The sequence below is a fragment of the Thermobia domestica genome, chromosome 12, assembly GCF_964235325.1.
Source record: "Thermobia domestica chromosome 12, izTheDome1.hap1.1, whole genome shotgun sequence".
Taxonomy (NCBI): Eukaryota; Metazoa; Arthropoda; class Insecta; order Zygentoma; family Lepismatidae; genus Thermobia; species Thermobia domestica.
Genome location: NC_137465.1, coordinates 118642783 through 118667195, shown reverse-complemented (window position 1 = coordinate 118667195; position 24413 = coordinate 118642783). Strand labels below are relative to the sequence as shown.

Genomic DNA, 24413 nt, shown 5'->3' with positions numbered 1-24413 from the left:
CACTGCAAGGCCCTAACCGTCCATAAGGGACAACATTCACAACAGGAACATGACAAGAATAACGTGTTTCCACATTCTTTCCAAGTTCCGGACTCTCCTCCTTCAAGGTGCCAACCCACTACAATGCATGTAAAGAAAAGGAGATGTTCCTCCCTCTTCTTAGCACGGACTTGAGATTGGCCATGGTGGGGTTATGATTGTACAGGAAGAAATCATAAAAGAAACGTGAGGCATTTCCAGTGTAAAAGATTTTGTTAAAAAACTTCCCTAAGAGGAGGAAATGCACAATAATTTGAAGTAGTCATTTCACAGATATTTTCGATAGCTTAGTTCTGAATTTCTTATACATATATAATGGTATTCTACAGTTTTATTGTAAAATCCGCTTTTGTTTTCAACTAAAATACTATACAGAATTCAATGATCCGTAGCTAGTTCTTCTTTCATGCTCGATAAGGAATTAAGTATCTTAATAGAAGATAAAAGAATCATAATAGGTTGAATTGGCTTGAACTTAAGAGAGAAACATATTTTCGGTTCTTAAGCATAGTTGCTGCTGCGAAAGTAACGTGTGTAGAATGTTAATTTTACCTTCAACTTCATTAAGTGTTATGTTTAAATAAATACAAACGTAAGACTAATAATGTAGATGTGAATATTGCAAAGAAATTTCCCGGGTGTTTTTTTTATCAGAAAAAGAAAGTATTTCTTTACGCTTAGGAAAGCTGAGGTGATTTAACTTTAACTACCAAATACTATCTCGTATATTGATAAATACTTCATAATCGTAGTTCAGTATTCAAATCTACTATACACGAAAAGTCCAGGCGGGAGCTCATGGGGTTCGGATTCCACATTAATCAGTAGGTCCATGTCTCATATAGCCTCGCTGCTGAACGGGACGTTAAATCCAAAATCAACTCAACTCAACTCAACGAAAAGTGCACAATAAACTACTGGTTTTGAGTCTGAAGTATGTTTTTATCGTTCAATATATAGTGTCGTTGATTATATCTATATATCTATATCTATATCTATCTATCTATCTATCTATCTATCTATCTATATATATATATATATATATATATATATATATATATATATATATATATAGTCAAGAAATTTTATGTTTCTATATTCAAACAGTTGTAAATATAACATCATGTAGATATGAATCACTTTTACTTGTTTCAGTATATATGCGGGCATCCAGTTGTCTGAATACGAAATACACATTCATATTCACAGCCACACACACATTTATAATATTTCGCTCCAATAAATAATAAAATGTGATCATCAAAAATTGATCAAATGGAAAATAATGCTTCAGTTTGACATACACTGTATTATAATTAACTACCCATATGCACATTCAGTCACAGAAGCATACGTGTTTGCCTACTCATAAAGAAGAGATCAATCTATATACACTCTACTATCTGGTTTTTTAGAAGCTTTCATTATCATCATGAACTGGAATCCATGTTTAAATCTATTATTTGGACAGGCACTCAAACAATCTGTTTATTACATTTAAAAAGTTCTCCTGTCCAAGCGGGTCTGGTTTTGTCATTTTTGCTTGAAAGCTGATACTGATATTTTCATGTTTTATTTTTCATATATGTACAGCAACACGTTTTGATGTCATATCAATATGTATTTGTGAGAATATGGATTGTGTAAAACATACTAGGCATATTACTATTGTTTACAATTTGCAGTTTGAGAAGTTGGTAAAAAGTAATGCTGAAACATTTTAGTAAAAAATATAGTTCTCATCTAGTGCACTTTGTTTTGCCTAGCATAATAATCCCTTGAATTACTTTTAACCTATACTAATACAGAAACTTAAGTATTATATAATATCTAACTGACATTATACGCAATATATTATCTACTCGTAGTACGTTTTTACTGAATCAGTCTCCAATGACCAGTATATCTGTTCGTACGACCTGACACCATTTATTTTGTATTTATGAGAAAAACTCTTTTAAGTTCTCACAAATCTGTCACTATGTTATACATTCCTACATTTAAATGTAAAGAGTATTATACATTGCTTTCAAGTAACGGTCAAAATTATAACCAGAAGCAGCGACATTGAATTAAAATGAAAGAGCGATGCTGAATTAAAATGTTTATTGTTAAATGCGATACTTTAAAAAGTAAGCCTAGCGTTAGTACTATGATTAGTGGGGGGAGGGTATCAAACTTATTGTAGGGGGATTGATAGCTCAATGTTCTAATGCAGTAATAACATATGTAAGAGATTTGTAAAAACTATATAAACTCTTTTTCTGTTATATATTATGTTTTGGCCAAAAACATGTGCTGAGAGTACAGTTCATGTGTCATGAATCTGGAAACAAAAGTTTTGCTAATACATTTTGCTCGTTTACTTTGCTTCCAGAAACACTATTATCACGAATATATCGCATGATATAGTTAATCACGCATACTTTCATCAACATGCATGATATGCGGTTTATATGTGAGGTTAGTCACATAGGGTAAATCTATTTTTTTTAATCCATGATTTAAATATGAACTTAGCAGGAAGTAAGAAAGCTGCATATGTGCGTGTTTGTTAAGCGAAATAACAACTATCAAGGACAATATACAATTTGTAATATAGTAGTGGTTTAGTTATTTCACATTAACAACAGAACTAATACAAATAGCTTGTTATCTTGTGTTGAAAGAATCATAATGTCGCAATAGTAAAATATGTAAAGCTTTGTTCACATATATCACTCTAATCTAATTACAAACTGTGCAGTACTGTTGCATTTAATTAAATATGAAATATTTATGGGCTAGTATCAAATGATTATTTACGCTATATATTATGTATATTTAAGCTCATATTCACAGTATTTGGTGTTGTTAGGCATACTTACATTTTATAGCTGGTTATCTCCTTACTTTATAATATTCAGTAATCGAAACTTATCATCGTCATCGGGAATCTCATTAAATACCCCCTTGTCCGGCGAGAGGAGTCTAGCACTATTTCCCAGTTTCTTCATGAAATGTTAAAAGTTATTTAATGGTTGTACTGGAAAAGGAAGAACATATCAGACGGGGATGGAAAGATGGTGTTCGAGATCTTCTGTCTACTTCAGAAATTTTTCAGCTCTCCAATGCATAATCATGTCGGTCCCTGCGTCCCCCACAGGTGACATAAAATATGACGATATTATTCTTTCTTTACTACTTTAAAATCAGACTGTTTACAGGGGATGATCATAAATAGATTATGGCCTGTAAACAGTTTTCAATGTTCCCAGTCTGATTTTAAAGTTGTAAAGAAAGAATAATATCGTCATATTTTATGCCCCCTGTGAGGGACTCCGGGACCGACATGGTTAAAGGGTCACGGTTTTGAGATCAGAGGAAAGATTGTAAGAACAAGGTGAAGTAAAAGGTAGAGGTTGGAGAACGGAATAAGACAAGTGTTGGCAGTATAGTAGTAATTGTGAATCCGCTAGTAGCATGTCTTCAAATCTTTGACTAGGTAATCGATATTATATTTTGACTGTCACTGTTTTCCTGCACCAGGTTTGATTACTGCTTCACGTGGTTTGCTGAATATAGGAACAACACACTGTGACGTCCCAGAGTAGCTATTTGACAACTACTAATCTACTTGACAGAAGCTGGCGTATTTTTTTTTCCATGATGTTAGTTCTGTGACCCATTACGGATAACAATGAAACCTAAGAAAAGGAATAAAAGTAGTTATATCACAAAATACTTATCTCAAATATTCCATCTTAGTTTGCTAGTCAAAAGTGTTTTAAAATCATATTTCGTGTTTACTTTTTATTAGGAGTGTTTCACTGTCAAAATCCAGATATCTAGCTGAAACAGAAAATTAACTAGAAACATTTAGGATTACAGATATTACGTAAGTCAAAAACCTGTGTATCCGAAGTGTACAGTCTTATGAGTGTTTCAGAAAGAATTCTTAACAAACTGAATTGACAAATCAACTTGTTTCAAACATACTGTACATACATACATACATCCATACACACACACACACACAGAGAGAGAGAGAGAGAGAGAGAGAGAGAGAGAGAGAGAGAGAGAGAGAGAGAGAGAGAGAGAGAGAGAGAATCTCCAAAAGTACGAGACAAACTTTGAGAAACCTAGGTTGAAAATTATGGCAGTTTGCAAATGCAATTCAAAGAACTAAATAAATGGACATGGTTCCAAGTATTTGTTTCAGGATATATGAGATATTAGTGCAATGTATTTCATGAGAGAGGGACCAGGATATCGGGAAACGGATTTACATACATATTTTCAATTATCGACTTATTATTAGACATGACGTGATTTTCTCTCACCCAAATGACCATAACTGATCAATATTACTTCTGTAATGGTATTTTTTGGTATGCAAATCGGTCATCGTATTTTGTACACAATACGTTTATGTATGTACACATGAATGATTAGAACCCAACTTTAATATTATTTATCCTAATATGTAACGTTAGTTAGGGATATACTGTAATGCTAGTTTTTCATTCAGTTCAGGAAATAATATTGCATAATTCGGATTCCTAAGTTGTATTCGAAACTTGCCTTTACACGCTCCTTTCTAATTATAAAATACGTGCTTACGTATGGTGATATACTTGAAGTGGAACATTTCTTGAACACATGATATTCTGTATAAATTTAGTTCTGTTTCTTCAAACTGGGTTGCGAATCTCATAGATACACAATATTCATTGCAACCTACTTCAATTATCTATAGTGCAAAATGAGTTTTTAATACTACTAAAAAAAAAGTGAACTGTATGACCATATGCTACGAGCATAACGTACACGTAAAAGAAAATTATTTAAGCTTAGAATAGTAAGGAATAAATTATTGATCACCTTGATCCAGAAATCATCCATGGTGTTACTAACTTAGGTACTTAAAATATTTTTTTTTTAAATGCGCACGACTCTCCATCTTATCTTCTTTAGTGTTTTATTATTACAGTTTTCAGAAATTTAAAGAAAACATAAGTAAGCAAATTATTAATAAATGTTCTTTCTGAATGTATAGTTCGGAGTTCGATCTCTGATGGGCATAGATATGCTTGTGTCCTTATTAAATCGTAAATCCACGTCTCATATACACTCTGTTCTAATAATAAAAATAATGTTCTAAAAATAATGTTAAAATATAATTACCCAACAACTTAAGGACAAAAGGTTTATATTTAGTTTGAAAACAAATCCTTATATTTCGTATTTAGAAATATTATTTGATACAGAAAGGTTATATTCAGTGCCAGTTTTTGGGGGTATATTCCGATATTTCTGAAATACTAATCGTTGAAGTTTCACAAGGAGAGTTTATTGTAATTTTATGGAGAAGTTCATTTTGCAGAGCTAAACACAATGTGGGTTTGGAATAAACTAGTTTGGACCGGAGAACTATCGAGAAACAATTTTCTTCTATATAGTACATTTTTAGTGAGATATTCAGAGAGAAATTTAAATTGTTTATATACATGATTTTTGAGAGGGAAACTTCTCTTTTACTGTTATTGGATCAATACTTTGATTCTGGGGATTAGGCACGTATTGCACTGAGGTAAACATAATATTTTAAATTTTGGTTCGCAATATGAGACTGATAGTAATGCTAAAGCTTTGACATACAATCGCAGATGTTTTGATCACAAGCAGGTAAATGTCATGGTAACATATCGTCAATAATTTTGTGGTTTCCGTATAATGTATCTACGTGTGCATCTATGTATGTGTTGTGGTTTGCGGACGACAGAGTCTGACTGTAAAACGGTGCTCTAAGATTTCTCCTTGTGCACACAATATGAAAGCTATTTGAGGAAAATACATGGACACAAGATTTTATATTCTGGTTTTTCAACTATATTCATTAAATAAATATTGACTTTTAAATCCTTAACACTTAAAATACTGTAAATTTAAACAGTCACGAAAATCGTACCAAGCAGTGAGAAACTATAGTTTCTGTATACATTCTTCTAAAAGTTTTCAGTTTTTTCTTTCATTTTAACCTTATACGCTGTCTCGTATAGTAGAAACTTTTCTTCACATTATATAGAAAGTATTTTTTCTCTACTTCACTCATATTAAATCTTATAAAACTTCTACTTTTTTTGAGGATACAAATATACCAAGAGAAATAAATTCTAGTTTTTAAAAAAAAAATATTTTCCGGCTTTATGTGACCATGTCATTCAATGCATAGGAAAGCCAATTAATGAGAGTTACCAATCAAACTTTAAAAATGCTGTTCTTTCTTTTGTCTCGAGTTTAACTCCTCTTTTCAGTACTTATATCAGGCAAATACACATAGATTAATATAAAATATGAATCATATTTTATCCACTGGAGTTAATCCATGGACAACCGGTACACAAAACATATTTTAGCCTATCGCTATCTGATAGGCTTATACTTGAAACAGCATTCCAAACATTAAAATATTGGTAGCAGCTTGGGTTAAAAGGAAAACTGTTAGCATTTCATAGTTTAGTTGGTTTTCCAAAGCTCTCGTGAAAGATGTTGCTGGTACTTCATTCAGTGCTATCGGCTACCACCATTAGTTACTTTGTGTGAAAATAGATCCATGAAATAACTAGAAATTTATGATTGAACAGTATGGGCCATTACTCTAAAAAAATAATAATAACTCGAGTTTAATTTATTTCGGGTGAGTAATTATTGAAGCGCTTTTCTGTAGAACACTAATTCCTAACTGAGTATTCTTTGACGTCATGGTATACTGGTTCTGTTCGGAGTAAACTACACAGAGAGGGGAAGTAGATAGCAGATAACCTCCTACCTCACCTCCTTTTCTCATCCCCTTATTTCCTTTCCTTGTGCTTCTCTCTGCTTTTCTCAGACTGTAAAAGCGCGAAATTACGTCATACATAAGTCTATTGGAAATGACTACAAAAAGGCAAACTAAATTATGTCCCAAGAAATCATTTCCAAAATATTTCCCATTGCTGCGTGAATTACGGCTTACTTGTTACACATTCAATATTGATTTTACTTCTGTCTACGTCTCCTTAACAAACTTTTCAGATGCAAATTCAGAAGAAAAGAGTTGAAGAAACAGCAGGTCAAAATAGTGCTTCATTTTTCGTTTCTTTGTTAGCAACTTTATCGTCCTATCTCTTTCTTTAGTTATTTCACATATATACTTTATATGCAGTTATATATGCTATGTTATGAAAATGTAAATAAATATTTTTAAAAAACAGAACAATGTCGTTAAGGAGTTTTCCAGAGAAGAGATTTTCTTTTATGAATACGTAGTGCCATGAGAGAGAGTGTCTACAGGTTGCCCTTTTGCAGAACGATAACATCATATATACCCGCTTCTGCAGTAAATAACGTTGCGTGTCTGTTATCGACTTCCCCTGTCACGTAAGGCAGTCTGTTGCTTCTAAAGAATAAGACAGTATCTTATGAGGGATTGCCTCACCTGTTTAAGGTTGAAAAATAATAAAAGTACAAATATGGATATAACGCATTTTTATCCTACGATGTTATATACACACGCATAACACGCATGTGATCAAGTAAACCTTCATTTGAAAGATACAAAAAGAGAAAAAAGTGAAAAACCATTTCCGGGATCAATGTTTGGGGGAGTGTTTAGCGTTTATGTAAAAAGAAATACAGAATCGAAAGGAAATTATGAAAAATATTACTAGTAGTAGTTTGCTCTTGCCTCAGAACATACTATACATGTTAACAATACTACATTTCCATGTGTTTTAGAGGAATGAGTTGTATAAATGAAACTAGGGATAACATATTAAATATTCGTCACCATACAAATCATTTTATTGAAGAAAATGGTTCCCTTTAGTCTTTAAAAGAACTATTTATCGGAAATTCTTCCTTGGAGAACTTTTAATGCTTAGAAAAATACACTACCATAATTTACTCTAGATAGTAATTTCTCTTTCCAGTGCACCATTAAGCTATGTTTATCATCGTATCCATTAGCTTTCAGCTTAGTGTTGAGGTATTGGAGTCATTACTGTAAAAGTGTTAGTAATTTATTTTGTTTAAGTGGGTTGCACTTTACACCTTTCGGTAACACCAAAGCACGATGAAAATACACTATTAGAGTGAAATCCAAATTACTGCTCGGATTTTATACAAGGTGTCTGAGTTCCTTCTACATATGGACTTTCGTATCCAAAAGCAAGCGTACAAGCTTACAAGCTAATACGTTATAATAGATCCCGTGAAAAGTACTTGAAATTGTAAATATCTGATACCTGGAAAAAGGCAAATTTAGTACCGTGTTCTTTTCGTATCAAAGTAAGAACTTGATATTACTTTCGTTATTTAATATAAAGCAAGCAATAATATAGAGCAGATTTATTTAATGTTTAGGCAAGAATAAATACAGTTGTATATATATATATATATATATATATATATATATATATATTGGAAAACTATTCTCTGCGTTAAAATAGGTTGTAGGGTTATTATAATAGATATTATCCATACAGTCATTTGTTCAATACATATACGTATTAAGTCATCATTCCTCGTACCTTAGTATAAGTTAGTCTGAAGAAAACATAATGATACAAAGTAAAAAGAAAAAATGGTAGAAAACACAACTAAAAAAGTTAAAGAACCGATATTGAATTTAATAGAGTTAATAATTTTATACATTCGTAATATACATGTGAGAGACTGTACTTTTAGACTTCCAAATTATGCTATGCATATTATCGGAAGCCTTATCCGTCCGTCGACAGGTATAAGAGAAAAGCGGTATGATATATCGAGATGCAATTTTCTGCAATCTATTCAGTATCTCAAGGATGGGTTCTGTCTAGTCTGATAACTCTCTAATTTAAACAGAATTGGTTCAAATTAGTCACTACCGATTTTAGCGTTTAACGTTATATATCGAAAACAGCAACACATAGCGAGAAGCTTTTTTTTTCTTTCAAATGATTCAGCGTCTCTAGGCAACGTACCATGACTATCCTGAACACCCTACCTAAACCATAAGTGCTCAAATTTAATAATACTTCCAGTTTGAATACTGGTTTCCACAGAGGAGGATTGGTAAGAGATTTCGATACGTAGTTTTCTGCAATCGATTTATTGTCCCAGGAAATATGTTCTATCTTCTTCATCAACCCTCTATTTAAACCAGGAATGTTTCAAATTACCCATTTTTGGTTTCAGTATTAATTTCCATAGAGCAAAAACGGTAAGTTATAGCTAGATGTTGTTTTCTGCAATCAATTCAGCATTCCAATAGGTTCCGCCTCCTCCATTAACTCTATTTATACTGGAAGCGGTTCAAGTTAATCATTTCCTGTTTCAACGTTTATCACCATAAATAAAAAAAAAACGGTATTAGATAGTGGGGAGCGGATTTTTCCGAACTATTTACTGGCTCAAGGCAATGTACCATGACTTTTGAACATTCTATCAAAACATAAATGGTTCAAATTTAATATTACTTCTGGTTTCAATATTGATTTCCACAGAGGAAGAACGGTAAGAGATATCGAAATTCATTTTACTGTAAATCGATTCATTGTCTCAAAAATAGGTTCCATCTTAATTCATCTGCATTCAAACCGGAAGTGGTTCAAATTAGTCGTTTCCAGTTTCAATACTGATTTCCATAAAACAAAAACAATAAATAATAATACCGAGGTTAGATATTTTGCAGTTGATTCAGCTTCCCAAGAATAGGTTCCGCCTTCTCCATTAATCCTCTATTCAAACCGGAGGTAGTTAAAATTAAACATTTCCGGTTTTAACATTTTTCGCCGTAGAACAAAAACACTAATGCATAGTGAGTAATGACTTTTTGATTTTGATTCAGCGTCTGGGGAACAGGTCAGGCCCGTAGCCAGCCCAAAAATTTAGGGGGGGCCGGTAGAAGTTAGGAGGGGCCCGACCCAATCATATTATATTTCATCATCATATTATAGTTCATTTGCAATCCTACCATGAAATTTTATGGGGGCCAGCCAAAATTTAGGGGGGGCCCGGCTCCCTCTTGCCCCCCCCCCCCGTGGATACGGGCCTGGAACAGGTTATATCTTTGATGTTATTCATGTATTGTAATCAGTAACTACAGATGTACTACTTCAAGTTTGAGTAGTGAATTCTCATAGTTTGGAAGTCTACTGTAGCTTCAAACTGTGAAACGATACTCACTTGTTAAGATAAAAATTTATTATTTTCTTTTAAGAATTAGTGTGTAAGAATTGAAATTAGAATTATAACAGCACGCAAGTGTTCTTAAAGTTTTGTAGTCTAACCAATATGTGATGTTATATTATATTGACTAAATTATTAAATGTGTAGATTTCAACATTCGTTTGCAATATCAAGGTGGAATATGTTACTTAAGAAGAAATTTGAGCTCTACTCGAGTTTTACAAGCGACTTAATACTTCGACCGTACCATGGATCTTTATGCAGAGAGAGCACGCCCGTTACCCACTTGATTAGATGGATTTAATTTACATTATAGTAGTGAATTTCCTAATTTTCTCCTCTATTTTTTCCAAACTTTTTTGTTTATTTAATGTCTATGATTGATCTTGTAGCCCAATTGGCTAGCGTGCGTTCTTTTGATTTGCGTGTGCTTGACTTTGATTCCCGGTGGAGTTATCAGTATTGATTAATCATCATTAGGTAACTGACGAGCTTCTTGAAAAGAAAAAAAGTAGTGAGCTCTATCCTAGAAGGAAACCATTGCGCTGACTACGCGTCACCCAGCTGAACGGGAACCATCTGTCTAGTAATTTCCCTTAGTCTGTAATTCCAGGGCGTTAGTTAATACCAAGTTTTCACTTTGGAATTAAACTAAGACTCTAATATATTAGCTGTGTCCAAATGTGATAAGATAAATGTGGGTAGATAAGTAAGATAAAAAAAAAAGTACATGATAACTGAGTGAGTGAAGAGATTCATGCAAATATGTGTGTGTTTATAAAAGGTTCGTTCTCTCATCGTATGCTTTGAATTTAATACAGCTTTCGGGGCCATTATCGAAATTGGCTCAGTTGCGTTATTCCTCACGAGAGGCAAAATGTACAAAGAGACCAGGAAAAGGTGTTTCGCTTGTATTGAATTACAAAGGAGAGAGAGAGAGAATTCTGCGCGCAAGCTTTTCATAACATCTCTCTATTCTAATCTGATGAAGCGACTTTCGTTATCCTTCTAAACTGAAAATGAAATTAATTTTCCTCAAATAAATGATTGCAAAGATATGTTCTTTGCTTCGTAGCGTACGTTCTTCCTCGAGTAGAGCGAGTAAGTCTATAGCAAACAACGTTCTTTAGTCACAGCAACGTACAAAATTATGAGTCAAAGATAACAAATAGAAAAGGGTAATGTAATGATTATTACTTGATCAAAATGTAGAAAAATAATTAATGTATTTACGGAATTAAGTAATAGCACGACATGATGATAATTTGTGTCGATACATTCTAATTTTGTGTATTTGCATAATTAGGATAGAAACATTATCTAATGTGCTAATTCTTGCATACGAAAGTTAGATATTAGGAAGCTTTCTTTTCTTTACTTGTAGCAATAAAAATTTAAAGCTCTACTAACCGTCAAGAGCCGCCATTATAGTATTATAAGTTCTCACATAGCACATGTACGTGGATAGTCCTTTGAACGTCTTACAGGCTTCATACTTGACCTGGACATTGCCTCACTACAAACTGTAAGGTTAATGAAAATATCCACGGGATTTCCCTTGGATTTTAATGAGACAGCATGTCTGTCATGGGACAATAATTGGATGTCCAAAGGTTGTCTTGTGATTATCGAGCAAACAACCCAGAAGTGTTCCACAGGAAGTCCCGTTTCTGACGCATAAGCGGATACATGTATTTAGGATATCTACAGGACGTTCACAGATAAAATGAACTGCGGTAACCGTTTTCTGAATATCTGAATGATGTTTCTGTTCTGCGTGGATCCTTAAGAACTAGAATCATTGGTTTAAGTAGGTTATTTTGCTAGGAGATACCTTGATCCTCTCTGAGAACTGAGAGAGTAACCACAGTTTCAGCCAGTGGTCCAAAGTGTTCTAGGAGTTCTGCCCCCTCTCTATTTACACTTGCCTGAAATATGCCTATGTTGAACACTGATCGCAAACATGGCGAACCCTTCTGAATAGATGCTTCACCGCTCTTGGAAGTTGAAATACAAATACAAATCTACTTTTACAGAAAGACGTAGGTGGATATGTATCAGCGTAGGTTCCCTACTGTAAAACATCCTGATTTTTGAAAAGCCTCATTGTCTTTCTCAAGAAACGAAACAAAATAACCGCGATTTGAACAAAGCGCTGTAGAAAATCACGTATTTGTGTACTAGAAAGTTTAAAAAGGTAAATTCTGTCATTAACTTTACACAATAGAAAATAATGTTCCGTTGTAATGAGTTAACTTGGGATAATATATCGTACATGTGATAACAATGTCTTAAAATACGGTAATTAAAGTACAAGTTCATCGATACACGTTTTGTTGTACTAGAGAATTCGCCTGACGAGTGTTACGAGAGTAAATGCACGAATATCGACCACTAGCTCCCTATTCTTATTGTGATATTAATGCTTGGCAGTTTCAAATTAGCCTATCAATTATTGATAAAATTATTCGCTTGATGCCAAATTATAACGCATTAAACTTCAGTCATTGAAGTGGACAGTTTTCGTTTACTTCATTTAAAGGAAAATTCTATCATTTTGAAAAGAATGTTTGTGTACCTTTGTATACATTTAAGAAATGTAGTCGTGAATTCAGCATAATATGAAACAAACCTGATTTTCAGGTAAACTAAAGTATGCCACAGCCAAAATGTGATTAATTAGAAAAGGAAGATGTTATGTAAGCATATTACGTAGCTAGAAATTAAATCCATTGCACTGAACATTTTGTTGGGGGAAGAAGGCGAAGCTAATTAAATTGTACTCTTTTTGAACACTTGTGTTTTCTTTGTAGTTGATTTTATGTTTAATTATAATCTTAAAATATACATACACAGGTGCCATTATTTGCAGATAATAATTATTGTAAAGTATTTAAACGCTCTTTTTCTGGTAAAAAAAAATGATCCGAGACTCAAATATGATCATCTTATATACCACTTTATATATATTGAAATTCCACATACTTTTCATTCTTTTGCCCAGCCTCACAGTGCGTCGACCAATGGACAAAAATGAGGAAAGAAACAATTTTCTTCGGACTTGCAAATAGCACGGAATGAAGCACAAATGATCCACAAGACAGAAATCCCTAGCCACAAACTGATGACAACCCGTCAGCCTACAGAGGGCGCACGCAAAGTTACCAAATTAGACCGACCCGAGTCGAGATGACACTCTTACAGATAATAATTCGCATGCACAACTACTATATTAGACCGACCTGAGTCATTATCTCCACAGCGATCGCACTGGTGTTTCAGACCAAAGCGAAAGGCGAGACTTTTTGTCACTAGAGGGCAGTTATAGCACAGGTACGTTCTTTTCTTTACGGCGAGCGATTGGTAAACATTTTTTTACTGGTATATTTGGAATATCTCAAAAAAGCCTAAGCATGTCTTGAGATCTCTGCAGGAATATCTTCCTTTACTTATTTCCTTTGGATTCAGCAATAGTGTGCGTGCAAGTGTCCGCAATTGTGACTGTAATTAGTGAAATTGCGAAAGAAGACGCCATGAAAAACAAGGACATTTTTTAAAGATGGATAACAACCACCAGTGCTAGTCGGAAGAAAGCGGAAACTATGCAGGCTATTTGTAGTCGTTATAAACTTGAAGACGCCACAGAAGATGTGTACAACAGTTTAGAGAAATTTAGTAAGTTATTAATATGACCTTGAGCCAAATAAAAAATGGAGGATGTCGCACAGAGTTTGGTCGGTTTTCCTAGCTAAAAATAAAGAGTGGTTTGATCGTGCATGTGCACTTCCGGACTATGTCTCAACAGTGGTAACTGCTCGATATCACAATCACAACAACGTAAAGACTGATGTAGCTTGCTCTACTCGCGGTAGAACCAGTAAACAGTCCGCAGAATGTTCAGTAAAAACAAAGAAAAGGCGCTTAGATCCTCTTGTAGCGACTAAATCGGCAGAGGAGCTTGCCTTTGCTGCCAAAGAAACAGCAGCGAAATTAAATACACCAAGAAATGACGAATAGTCCAAAGGATTGTCGGTTATGCGGAAGAAGCTTTAGAAGCCCTCCACAAAGTCTTCTGTCACACTAGGCTACATCTTATACGGAAAACTTCTCTCTTCAATACTTATTTAGACCTATGAAGCATGTGCTTATTCTATCTGACCCTATTGTCTCCTGAAGATACAGATTCACGGAAAGAAAAGGACATATACGGATCTGAAAAGTTATTTCAAAACTGATGCTGCTGATGCTGTCCAGCTTCATAATTCCGTCGCTATGGACTTTGATAACTTAGACAGTTATGGTACTGACTGATCTAAAACAACAACTCTAGAACTGTTTTAGTCATTTCATGCACTGCTTTTCATTATATTTTAGTGTTATGTAGTTTTGAGTCGTATGGGTTCGTGTTTACGAGTGCTGTAAACAGTAAGGGCCTTATGCAGAGTCGTTTTTACGTATGTTTAGCGTCATACTAAAGGCCTGAATACTGCATGAAACATATGTTAGTCGAACTCTAGCATGATACTAATCACGCGTCAGAACTACTCTGCATAAGGCCTTAAATGTCTAACATATTTTTTTTTTCGTCCCTGAACGGGATATTATTTTCTATATAAGTACAGTTGTCAAGTTCGATAACTTCAAGAGCAACTTTGCTTCAGTCTAAGTGAGCAAAGAACGCCTTGCGACACAATTAACATGTGATAAAAGCTTCAGTATGAATTGTTTTATTTTTGTCCATTACTCCCATATGCTCGACGCACTGTGAGCCTGTGCAATTGTTTTCCTTGCTGGAATCCTATTTTGAAAGTGTAGCTGTTGACATCAATTGTCGCAATTTGAAAATTCACTTTTTAAGAATTCTAAAATCTCAAGAGTCTGCAATAAAGATCTCATCTATGAAGTAATTTATTATTAGATATTCATTCAATACTTGTGTGCTCAATAACTTTGTGTCACAGTATATTTTGATCTCAAAGTAATAAGTTGTGTTTTCTGTTTTTTCAGCTCCGGAAGCCCGTATCCACACTGTCCATCCCGGCCGCCATGAAAGGTCAGGCGGGGAAAGACTCGCTGAGCGAGGAGGCGGGCATGGCGCTGGTGGGCGTCCACTCCGAGTACCCAAAGTACACGGAGGAGAAGGGCCCAGCGGCGACGGGGAAGCACAAGCCCAACGTGGGCTACCGTCTGGGCCGGCGGAAGGCCCTCTTCGAAAAGAGAAAACGCATCAGCGACTATGCCCTCGTCATGGGGATGTTCGGCATCATTGTCATGGTCATTGAGAATGAGCTGTCCAGCGCGGAAGTCTACACTAAGGTAAGAAACTAATTTATGTATTTCCATATTTTATCGTTAGAAGAAATATTGATAAATATATATGTGCCTTCCATTTAATAGAGCATAATGTTAAGAGAGATATAATATTAAGATTGATCTCACGAAAATAGAATTACAAAGTAGAAACTGCAGCCAGTTGACTAAGGCAGATGTCAATGGAGAGCTTTTGCAAACTCCACACTGAACGTCTGAGTTCCATAGGTCATAGTGTTAGTTAGGAGTGGGTGTAGTAAGAATGATTAACAACTAGGATTTGGCAGGGCCATAAACACATCGTACTCTTTATATATCTTGTCTCTAAGAAATCCTTTGGGAAAAATGGCAAAATACTTCAATGTAAACTATTAATACGTTAATGCAGCTATTCCAATGAAAGCTTCATGGAGCCTACTGAAGTTGTAATTTATTTTAACCCCTTGCGTTCCAAGTGTAATTTTCCTATACGCGTGTTGTAATGCCTGTTTCATTTACTCTTAAAAGACTGTCTAGACCATTATATAGGCCATAGTTATTGTGCATGCGTGAAGAGAGCATTCACATTACTAATAAAACAATTATTTGCATTGTGGAACATTTGGACTGAAAAAGGGAAATTCTGATGTTCTGAAGGGATCTTATGGTGTTTCAGGTTGGCAACACTGACCGGAGATCAAAGACAATTCTTTTTCCTTTTCCGATCTCGAAGTTACTAATTGTTTCTCGGTACTAATTGTTTATCGTCAAACCAAACACATGTGTGTTGTAATTGAATGCTACCTTAGACCCGCCATTTACTGAGACAACACATTTCTTTGTCTTTTTTGTCAGTAAGATGCTGTCACCTAAGGAGAAACAGTAGTACTAAGCCTTGCCTTGCATCCACTAACAAATTTCAGCATCTCCAGGATTAATAGACCCTTAATAAGAGATACGTTTTTATGACATCCACATGAAAGTCATTGGTACGCAAGTGGTTAATAACAATCGATTTCCTTATAAAGTTCTCGGTTATTAATATAACAAATTACGGTTTTATTATGCTCATGAATCTTCCATTGCTACAACTCATTAACATGCTAATAGTTTTCATTGAATTATTTTGTAATTTTTTCAATGAATTTCATTGACCCGATATATATATATATATATATATATATATATATATATATAGTGCCCATATTAAATGGGAAACCTTAATCCATATAAGTTGTATTCACTTCTACTCCATGTTCTTTTATGTGAGCTAGTAGATAATTATGCCTGTAAGATAGCCTATGCTGCTATCTCTATGCAAGACCTTACACTGTACATTTTTACTGTACATTTACACTGTATTACTTGTAGATAAACATACACCCGTCAAATATATCGATTTTATTGTACGGAAAAATATGGCAATTGGAACGTCAGGTATTTAACGTAAATTTGTCTGGTATTTCCAAGGAAAATATACGTATACACTATGTGAAGTTTATTTTTAGATATCATTATAGAATTCATATGTCTTAAAGTATTTACCTATGTAGGCCTATGACTGCTAACAATTTTAACATATTACGCCTAATCATAAAGGCTTGAATTGTATTCCCAGAAAATGTGTTCTACATAACACCGAAGTCTGGCAGCAACGCCATCCCACGACAATGTATCGAGGCTAAGAAAGATGGTGATAAAGATAAATAATGAAATGGTAGAATGAAGAAAGTTAGAGCAAAATCCGCACAAACACGGTGATTGTCCACCACAGAAACTCATTTGGAGTGAGCTGGAATCGAACCAAGGACCGACCTATGCACCAAAAGTGTGCATTCTTCCACTCAGTCACCGTGGACCAGTATATAAAATTGTTCATTGGCTTTTGATGTTCTATGCACAGCGCCAAATTTGCATATAAGCTAAACAAGCTATGGCCTACGGTACCCCTCTCTTGCCGGCTCAAATAATAATAATAATAATAATAATAATAATAATAATAATAATAATAATAATAATAATAATAATAATAATAATAATATGGAAACAACTGGATTACATTTCCAAAATACAAAATAATAACAAATAGAATAAAACCTGCATACAGCAACAATGTTTCTGTGTTGTGTAGATTCACACAATTTAGGCAATGGACCCTTTTATGCTGGCCTGCTTCCTAAAATATCGCATTTTTGCTCATTTATAGAATATTTAGATTCTGTATATAGGGTGGGGCCGTGGTGGCTCAGTGGTAGAGCGTTCACCTCTGGTGCTTGGGGTTCCGGGTTCGATCCCAGCGCCCGCCAACTAAACTTTGTGGTGGAGAAACACCGTGTGAGTGGGTTTTCTCGGGGTTCTCCCGTTTCCTCCCACTTTCTTCATTCCACCATTTCATTCATTCCTCATAATCACCGTCTCCTTTAGCCTAACCGGACGTAAAACTCAAAGATATTATTTCATTTTTTTTCTGTATATAGAGTATCAGATGCGAAGAAATATATAATATACACATATTTTGTCATATGCAAATGTTTTAGATACCTATTACGTTCACAAGTTCCATATAGCATATATTCAATCCAAAAAGCAGAGATATGATAAAAAGGCCTTGTGTCCATCTTAAAAACAAACCAAATACAACTTTCTTACAAGGCTGTGTATAATCTTTATTATAACTTAACTAGAAATGTAGTCATTGGCAAAGGGTAGCTGAACATGCAAAGGGCCTCATTACCTTCAATAGCTTAGGACCTCATCAAACCTTTGTTTATGCATCTCATCTTATGTGTGACATAGGTAATGGGGAACTGGAACACACTAAAACTGGAACATACTCCAACAGAAACAGGGTAGTGAGGGATACCAATGCCATGCATGTAGCCCACAGTTCCAGGTCGAGGGCTCCTACAATTTTGCTTCCAGGTTCGTATGCAGTAATTCTACACAGACTACATGCAAAGGAGAGAAATTTAAATTCTTGGCTTGTTGCACTAACTACAAGTTATCAATCAGTTACTTGAGTAAAAAGAAAAAGCGTGTCAATTAATAGCGTTACAGGAAGGAAGCGTGTACGTAGCTTGATAAAACCCACAAAGCTAGAAAAGCATCCAACGCCTAAATTCTAGCAATTGATAAAACTGGACTCCACCCAAACCTCGAGAACGAAATTCAGACACCAAGAGGTCCTTAGAGTGGGTTTACTACGACATGAAAAGATCGTGTGATCCAAACTTTGGAGGAACATAGAGACATAGCTTGGCAATCCAATTTGTTTTCTTTAGGTCATGGTTGAACGATAAAATAAATATTAGTAGAGATCTATAATAAGAGATAATTAATTATTCAGACAAGCCTTATCATGAAGTAGCAGGTTGGAGGCTTTCGAACTCTTCTGTTCCTCAATTTTTCTAACTAATTGTATGTTCACGAGGTCACAAGCTCTTCATTTTTTCACTGTATTAGTTGCCTTGAAGTTTTCTGCTTTGAACATCCTTTTTATGGTAATGATAACATCATCGTCTTCTGAAATTGACCCTTGGAACTATAAAACATCACGCAAATATGCGTACATTCAGCACTCAGGCGTCCAACTTACAAATACTGCTTCTAGCTTGCTTTGTTATTTTTCTCGCTGATGTGGGAATTTAGGATTTAGATTTATGGGCTTTCTGCAACTATGGCCATGTTAACCCGTCACGTATGAGGGATGACGTCCCTCAGCGATCACACTATCCGAGGAAAGAGAAGGAAGAATGGATGGGAGAAGGAAGGAAGCGGTCTGTGTGTTAGGTACCATCCGGCATTTGCTTGATGTGAATGAGCGAAACTAAGGAAAATCTTCATTCAGGATGGCTGGCCTTAAGAAGATTTTACACTTTTTCGACCAAGTGTCCCACCGGGAATCGAATTTAATCCCTTCACCTTTTCATTATAAAAAGAATGTCTTATAATTTTTTTTACGAAGTTCTTGTCTCTTCTCTAATTTTTTAAATGTTCGCAGCATCCCGCTGATGTTTCCTACTTCCAAAGAACTTACGTACGTGTAGACTAATTGTAGAGTTAATTTAGGCTGTACAAACAGGGAGCGACACTTGTAACAGAGAGCGAAATAGACAGGAAATTTGACATTTAATAGACAGAAAATAAATTATTTAATATTCACTTGTTAACATAGAACGAGAAAATATTTGAAGTAATTTAAGTTAGGCCTAGCATGATAATTATCAGAGAAATAGGTTGTAGTGCAAAGAGTATGTGATAACATTATTCACGAAATATGAACAAAATTATAGTTGGCATTTTCGGAAACTTTATCCAAGGAAAAGCCACCTCAACTATAAGCAATTCCCTTGCAGACATTTTTCATTAGAAACGACTTCCCTATTGTAGGGTTACTAATTAAAAATATATTCATGAAATATACACACAAAAAAGTACCTGAGTTGTATTTTTGGGAAACAATGCGGCAAAGCTTACACCGATGCGAAGTTTTTAATGAAAAATAGATTACGTCATATTTTATTATTGTTAATGAAGCATTTACTTATGAAGTATGAAATAAAATTGAGCGAGTAGTTTCTGAGAGAATCGGGATAGCACTCACCCCCTAACAGTAAACTATACTTTCTGAATTTTCGCCGTAAAAATTGTTTATACCATATGCTAGATAAAAAAAGTACTTATTTCACTTGACTGTACTTTACACTTGAATGGACTAAAGTACATGGCTGCTTTTAGGCCTTAGTGAATTCTCATGTTTGAAATGACTGAAATAAACTTTTGAATATCAAGCCCATTAGTTGTTCGGAATACAATAAATTCAATACTATTACTAGTATAGCATTTAAAGAAAGAAACAACATCCAAAGACATATGCCAATGAACATCATAGATCAAGTTAAGCTGAATAAAGTGATATGAGTGTCTGTGAATCTTCAATTCAAGAAAGTTGATTTCATAAAGCTAAACGTTGATGCTGTAAGATTACCTTCCATCTTCCAAGATGAAACTGATACTAAAATAAACGCTCATCAAGTTTTTCGTTATGATATTATTGCAATATTCTGTAGGTAGAATCTCAATAATGTATACGGAATTTCATCCCTTCACCTTTTCATTATAAAAAGAATGTCTTATAATTTTTTTTACGAAGTTCTTGTCTTTTCTCTAATTTTTTAAATGTTTCCAGATTGTCTTAGCCCACAGCGGGCTCAGACGGGATCGGTTGTACTCCATAGCTCATAGCAGTCCTAGAAATAGGTGTTAAAGAAGTCTCCGTAGCCTATAGCGGCCACGAGAGAAGGTTTTGGTATGTGATCTATCAGCACTGGTCTGATAACATCTTGGTTCTGTCATCCTCTTTTATAACCATCTTCTTGGAGGGAAGACCTGTCGAGAGGCTTTCTTCGTAGTTCTCCGAATCCTCATAGTTTTTTCCTGGAGGTGTAGTCTCCTCCTAGTTGTCTGTCACTGTTTGTTCATAATTGTAAAAACGCATGTTTGTAGTCAAAAGATGTTGCTTTTAGTACGTGTGGGTATACGAATCCTTACAATATCAATTTGATAAAATAGTACAGCAAAAATGTATGAATTTAGAAAAGAGAATGCATCATATTTAAAGAGATACTGTGTGACGGCGTACCCACAAGGAACATATCTACTCATTCCACAACATGATTCTAAACAGCTTCAGCATTGAAATAACCTTGTGAAACGTCCTTATTATATACACATATTTTTCTCTAATCCTGTGGATTCATTGAAGAACAATGTGTGAGTTTCGGAACGATAGGCAACGAATGTATGAATAGCAAATATGAAAAAGTTTGACGAGACAGTTTACCCATAAAATATTTCACTTCATGGAAATACGAGACGCATTATGATGCACATATTAATCATATTTGACATTAAACGTCAGCAGAAACATTATTTACGCTCAGGCATTAACTTCCAGATTTTTTTTTTTCAGTTTTGTCTTTCCTCGGTTTTGTTCCAGGTCTTGTTTTAACGAGTGAATAAACGGGGAAAAGTTATCGTTCGAAACTAGTGATAAATGTCTCAGGAGTGCATTCTACTCGCATATATTCATGAATTAAATACCTAGCATGTTTGAAAAGCTGGATTGAATATAGGTCAGTCAGTCATCATGTTTCTACATTTCGTTTATTATTTCTTTATGCATGTGCATTAGCAAAATTACTGTTAATGACACATTTCAGATTACGTAACTAATATATGATTGTCAGATTTCATAACTAAATGATCTAAATGTTAGGATGTGTCTCTTGAACTTCTCTCTTCTGGTCTGAATAAATATTTATGGCTACACGTTTCGGGCAGTAATATTGGTTAGTTGCATTTAAAAGGTACAGGCATAAGTTCAGTTTTTGGCAAGTACACTTATTTTACTCAATTGCAATCTCTCTCGAATTTCGATAAGGAAATTTCTTGATTCTGATTGGATTTTTGTCTAAAGGTTTATGAAAAATATGGTATTAAGATCTGTTACAAAGTCTACTTCTAACGGTGATGCGCATACTACTTTCACAATTTTCTTTATAGTTTTGCGTCCTTTTCAGTAGCGAGGCTGTATGAGACGTGGACTTACAGTTTAACGTTGATCCGAACTACATGAGCTCCGCCTGGAATTGAATCAGTATCTCCCACGCCAAATTCTCGTACACTCTACTTTTACAATAATAATTCTAGCAAGCATTATATTGGCTTTGGTAATTGGGAGAAGAGATAATGTTTTACGGAAAAGAGTGAAATCTTTACACTTTCATCTTATTACGATAAACAAGCATTAAGACCTCTTGCTTACTTCTCTTGGGTAAATACGAGAAAGAAAGAGAGAGAGAGAGAGAGAGAGAGAGAGAGAGAGAGAGAGAGTAACAAAAAGGATAACGAAGAATTATGTTTGAAATATGAACAGAATGATTTTCATTGAAAAAATGTAAAGAAATAAATTACAGGATATATGGAACCAATGCCACTGGCTTATTAATCACTTTATACTAAAGATATGGTTTTCGAAGATCATAATACGTAGTTTCACCGAACATCAAATGAAATATATCGACAACCGAACGATACTCTAATATCGTTATATGAACATAACAAGGCACATCGTTCCCTTTTCTTTATATATAGCAATAAGAAGAAAGAAAAATTAAAAAGCCTTTGACCGAGTATATAACATTAACGGAAATGAGCCTTGCTCTCTTCATATCTACCCCTTTAAATCTTCCTTTTTCCCCCTTTGAAAAATATCTGTCGCACAGACTGACCTCAGTCGGAAGCTCTCGATAAAGAGCCACCGTTGGTGGGTTCCTCTTATAAAAAAAAATAAAGTAGGGAAAAAGAGTAAAAAAACAGAAAAAACAAAAAAGAAAAATCCTGTACCGGTCTCATCGCTTCATTAGTGCCTCGTAAATCTTAGGCTGTGCTAGCGCGTCAATCTCTTCTCTTGTGGAAGAAACGTCGGAAGAAAATGGAAGAACAGTACAAATCTTCTCCGCTTTAATGTCCTCAATTTTTTCAAAAGATGCTCGAAAAAGACGCGAAAAGATTTGTGCTCTTTTATAAACGCCAGCCATCAAAGTAAGCGGTATAAAACCATGTTCTAACTAAACACATCTTTCTTAAAATGCGTCCTCTCCCGTCGTCATTGGACTTCCATAGGATATATATTATCCCTCCCTCTATCAGAGATTTTTCTTCTGCACCGAATTCCTCAAAAAAACACGCATCATAAACATGATGGATAGTAATCAGTTATAAACGCCAAGCACTCGGGATCATGAGAAATAGTTTTAAAAATAGCAATTGTCTATTTTAACGTTCCAAATAAAATATGGTGTACGGCATTGAAAGAAATAAAAAGGAAATTGATCGCTTCACCGTAGCCGTTTTTGTATGTTTTGCTAGAACTCATTAAAGATGACAGAAGAGAAAGGGATTGTCAATTAAAAAAAGAATTAAAAAAATTGCAATTTCGGCCAAGAACTTTGTTTATATAATGTTTATTTCTCGTCATTTGTTCTCAATCCAAATTTCCTGTCAATTAAAAAAAAAAAGAAAAAAAGAAAGATCTAAGTAAAATAAGAATATAAGATTTACCTGTGACTAGTATGATTTAAGATTAGAATTTTTGGCATAATTTTTATGTGTTTTCCTTTTCGCACAATCCCACACAAATCACATGCTCAAATGTTGTTCATATGGGGTGGAGGTATTTATTTCTTACTAAAAGCAGGCAAAATAAAAAAGAAAGTCATGTAGGAAACTAGGTGGCTTAGTGATAGAGCTCTTACTTTCGGTGCTTGGGTCCCTGGTTCGATCTCAGCTCTCGACAAGTTGGTTTTGTGATAGACAAATACCATGTGCGTGGGTTTTCTTGGAGTTCTACCGTTTACCACTTTCATCATTCAACCATTTCGTTCATTGTCATCACCATCGTTTCACTTAACCTCGATGCGTAATCATGAGACGCTAAAAATTAAAATAAGTGTCCCGTAGGCACCTGCAAGATATAAATCTGTAAACCTTGTGCACGGTTATGTTTTAAAATAAAATGAAATCTTTCAGTTTAACATCCAACGATTATGACCGTTAGGCTAAGAGAGACGGATGATTAAGGCAAGTTAATGGGGAGGGAAGAATTTGTGGAATGACAGGGGAGAACTGACGGACACAATGTTATCCACTACAAATTTACTCTTACGGGGATCGAACTATAGACTCCCCGCATTAGAGGTGAGAGCTCCATAACTGAGTCACCATGTCCCTCAGTGTTGTGTTAAAATAAGTGGGCTTTGTTTTACATTGTGAAGCTACAGTAGTCTTCCAAACTAATTAAGATTCAGTATTAAAACCGGAAGTTCTTG

The 24413-nt window shown here is 34.7% G+C and overlaps 1 protein-coding gene across 3 annotated transcripts in view; it reads left to right on the top strand.

Moving 5' to 3' along the window:
- The window catches only part of SK (small conductance calcium-activated potassium channel), a 1328561-nt gene that overhangs the window by 694299 nt on the left and 609849 nt on the right, over window positions 1-24413 (top strand). For all 3 annotated transcript variants that reach the window (XM_081734014.1, XM_081734013.1, XM_081734016.1), the window contains one exon: window positions 15241-15549. In XM_081734014.1, coding sequence (XP_081590140.1) covers window positions 15241-15549 — 309 coding nt within the window. The remainder of the gene's footprint in view (window positions 1-15240; window positions 15550-24413) is intronic.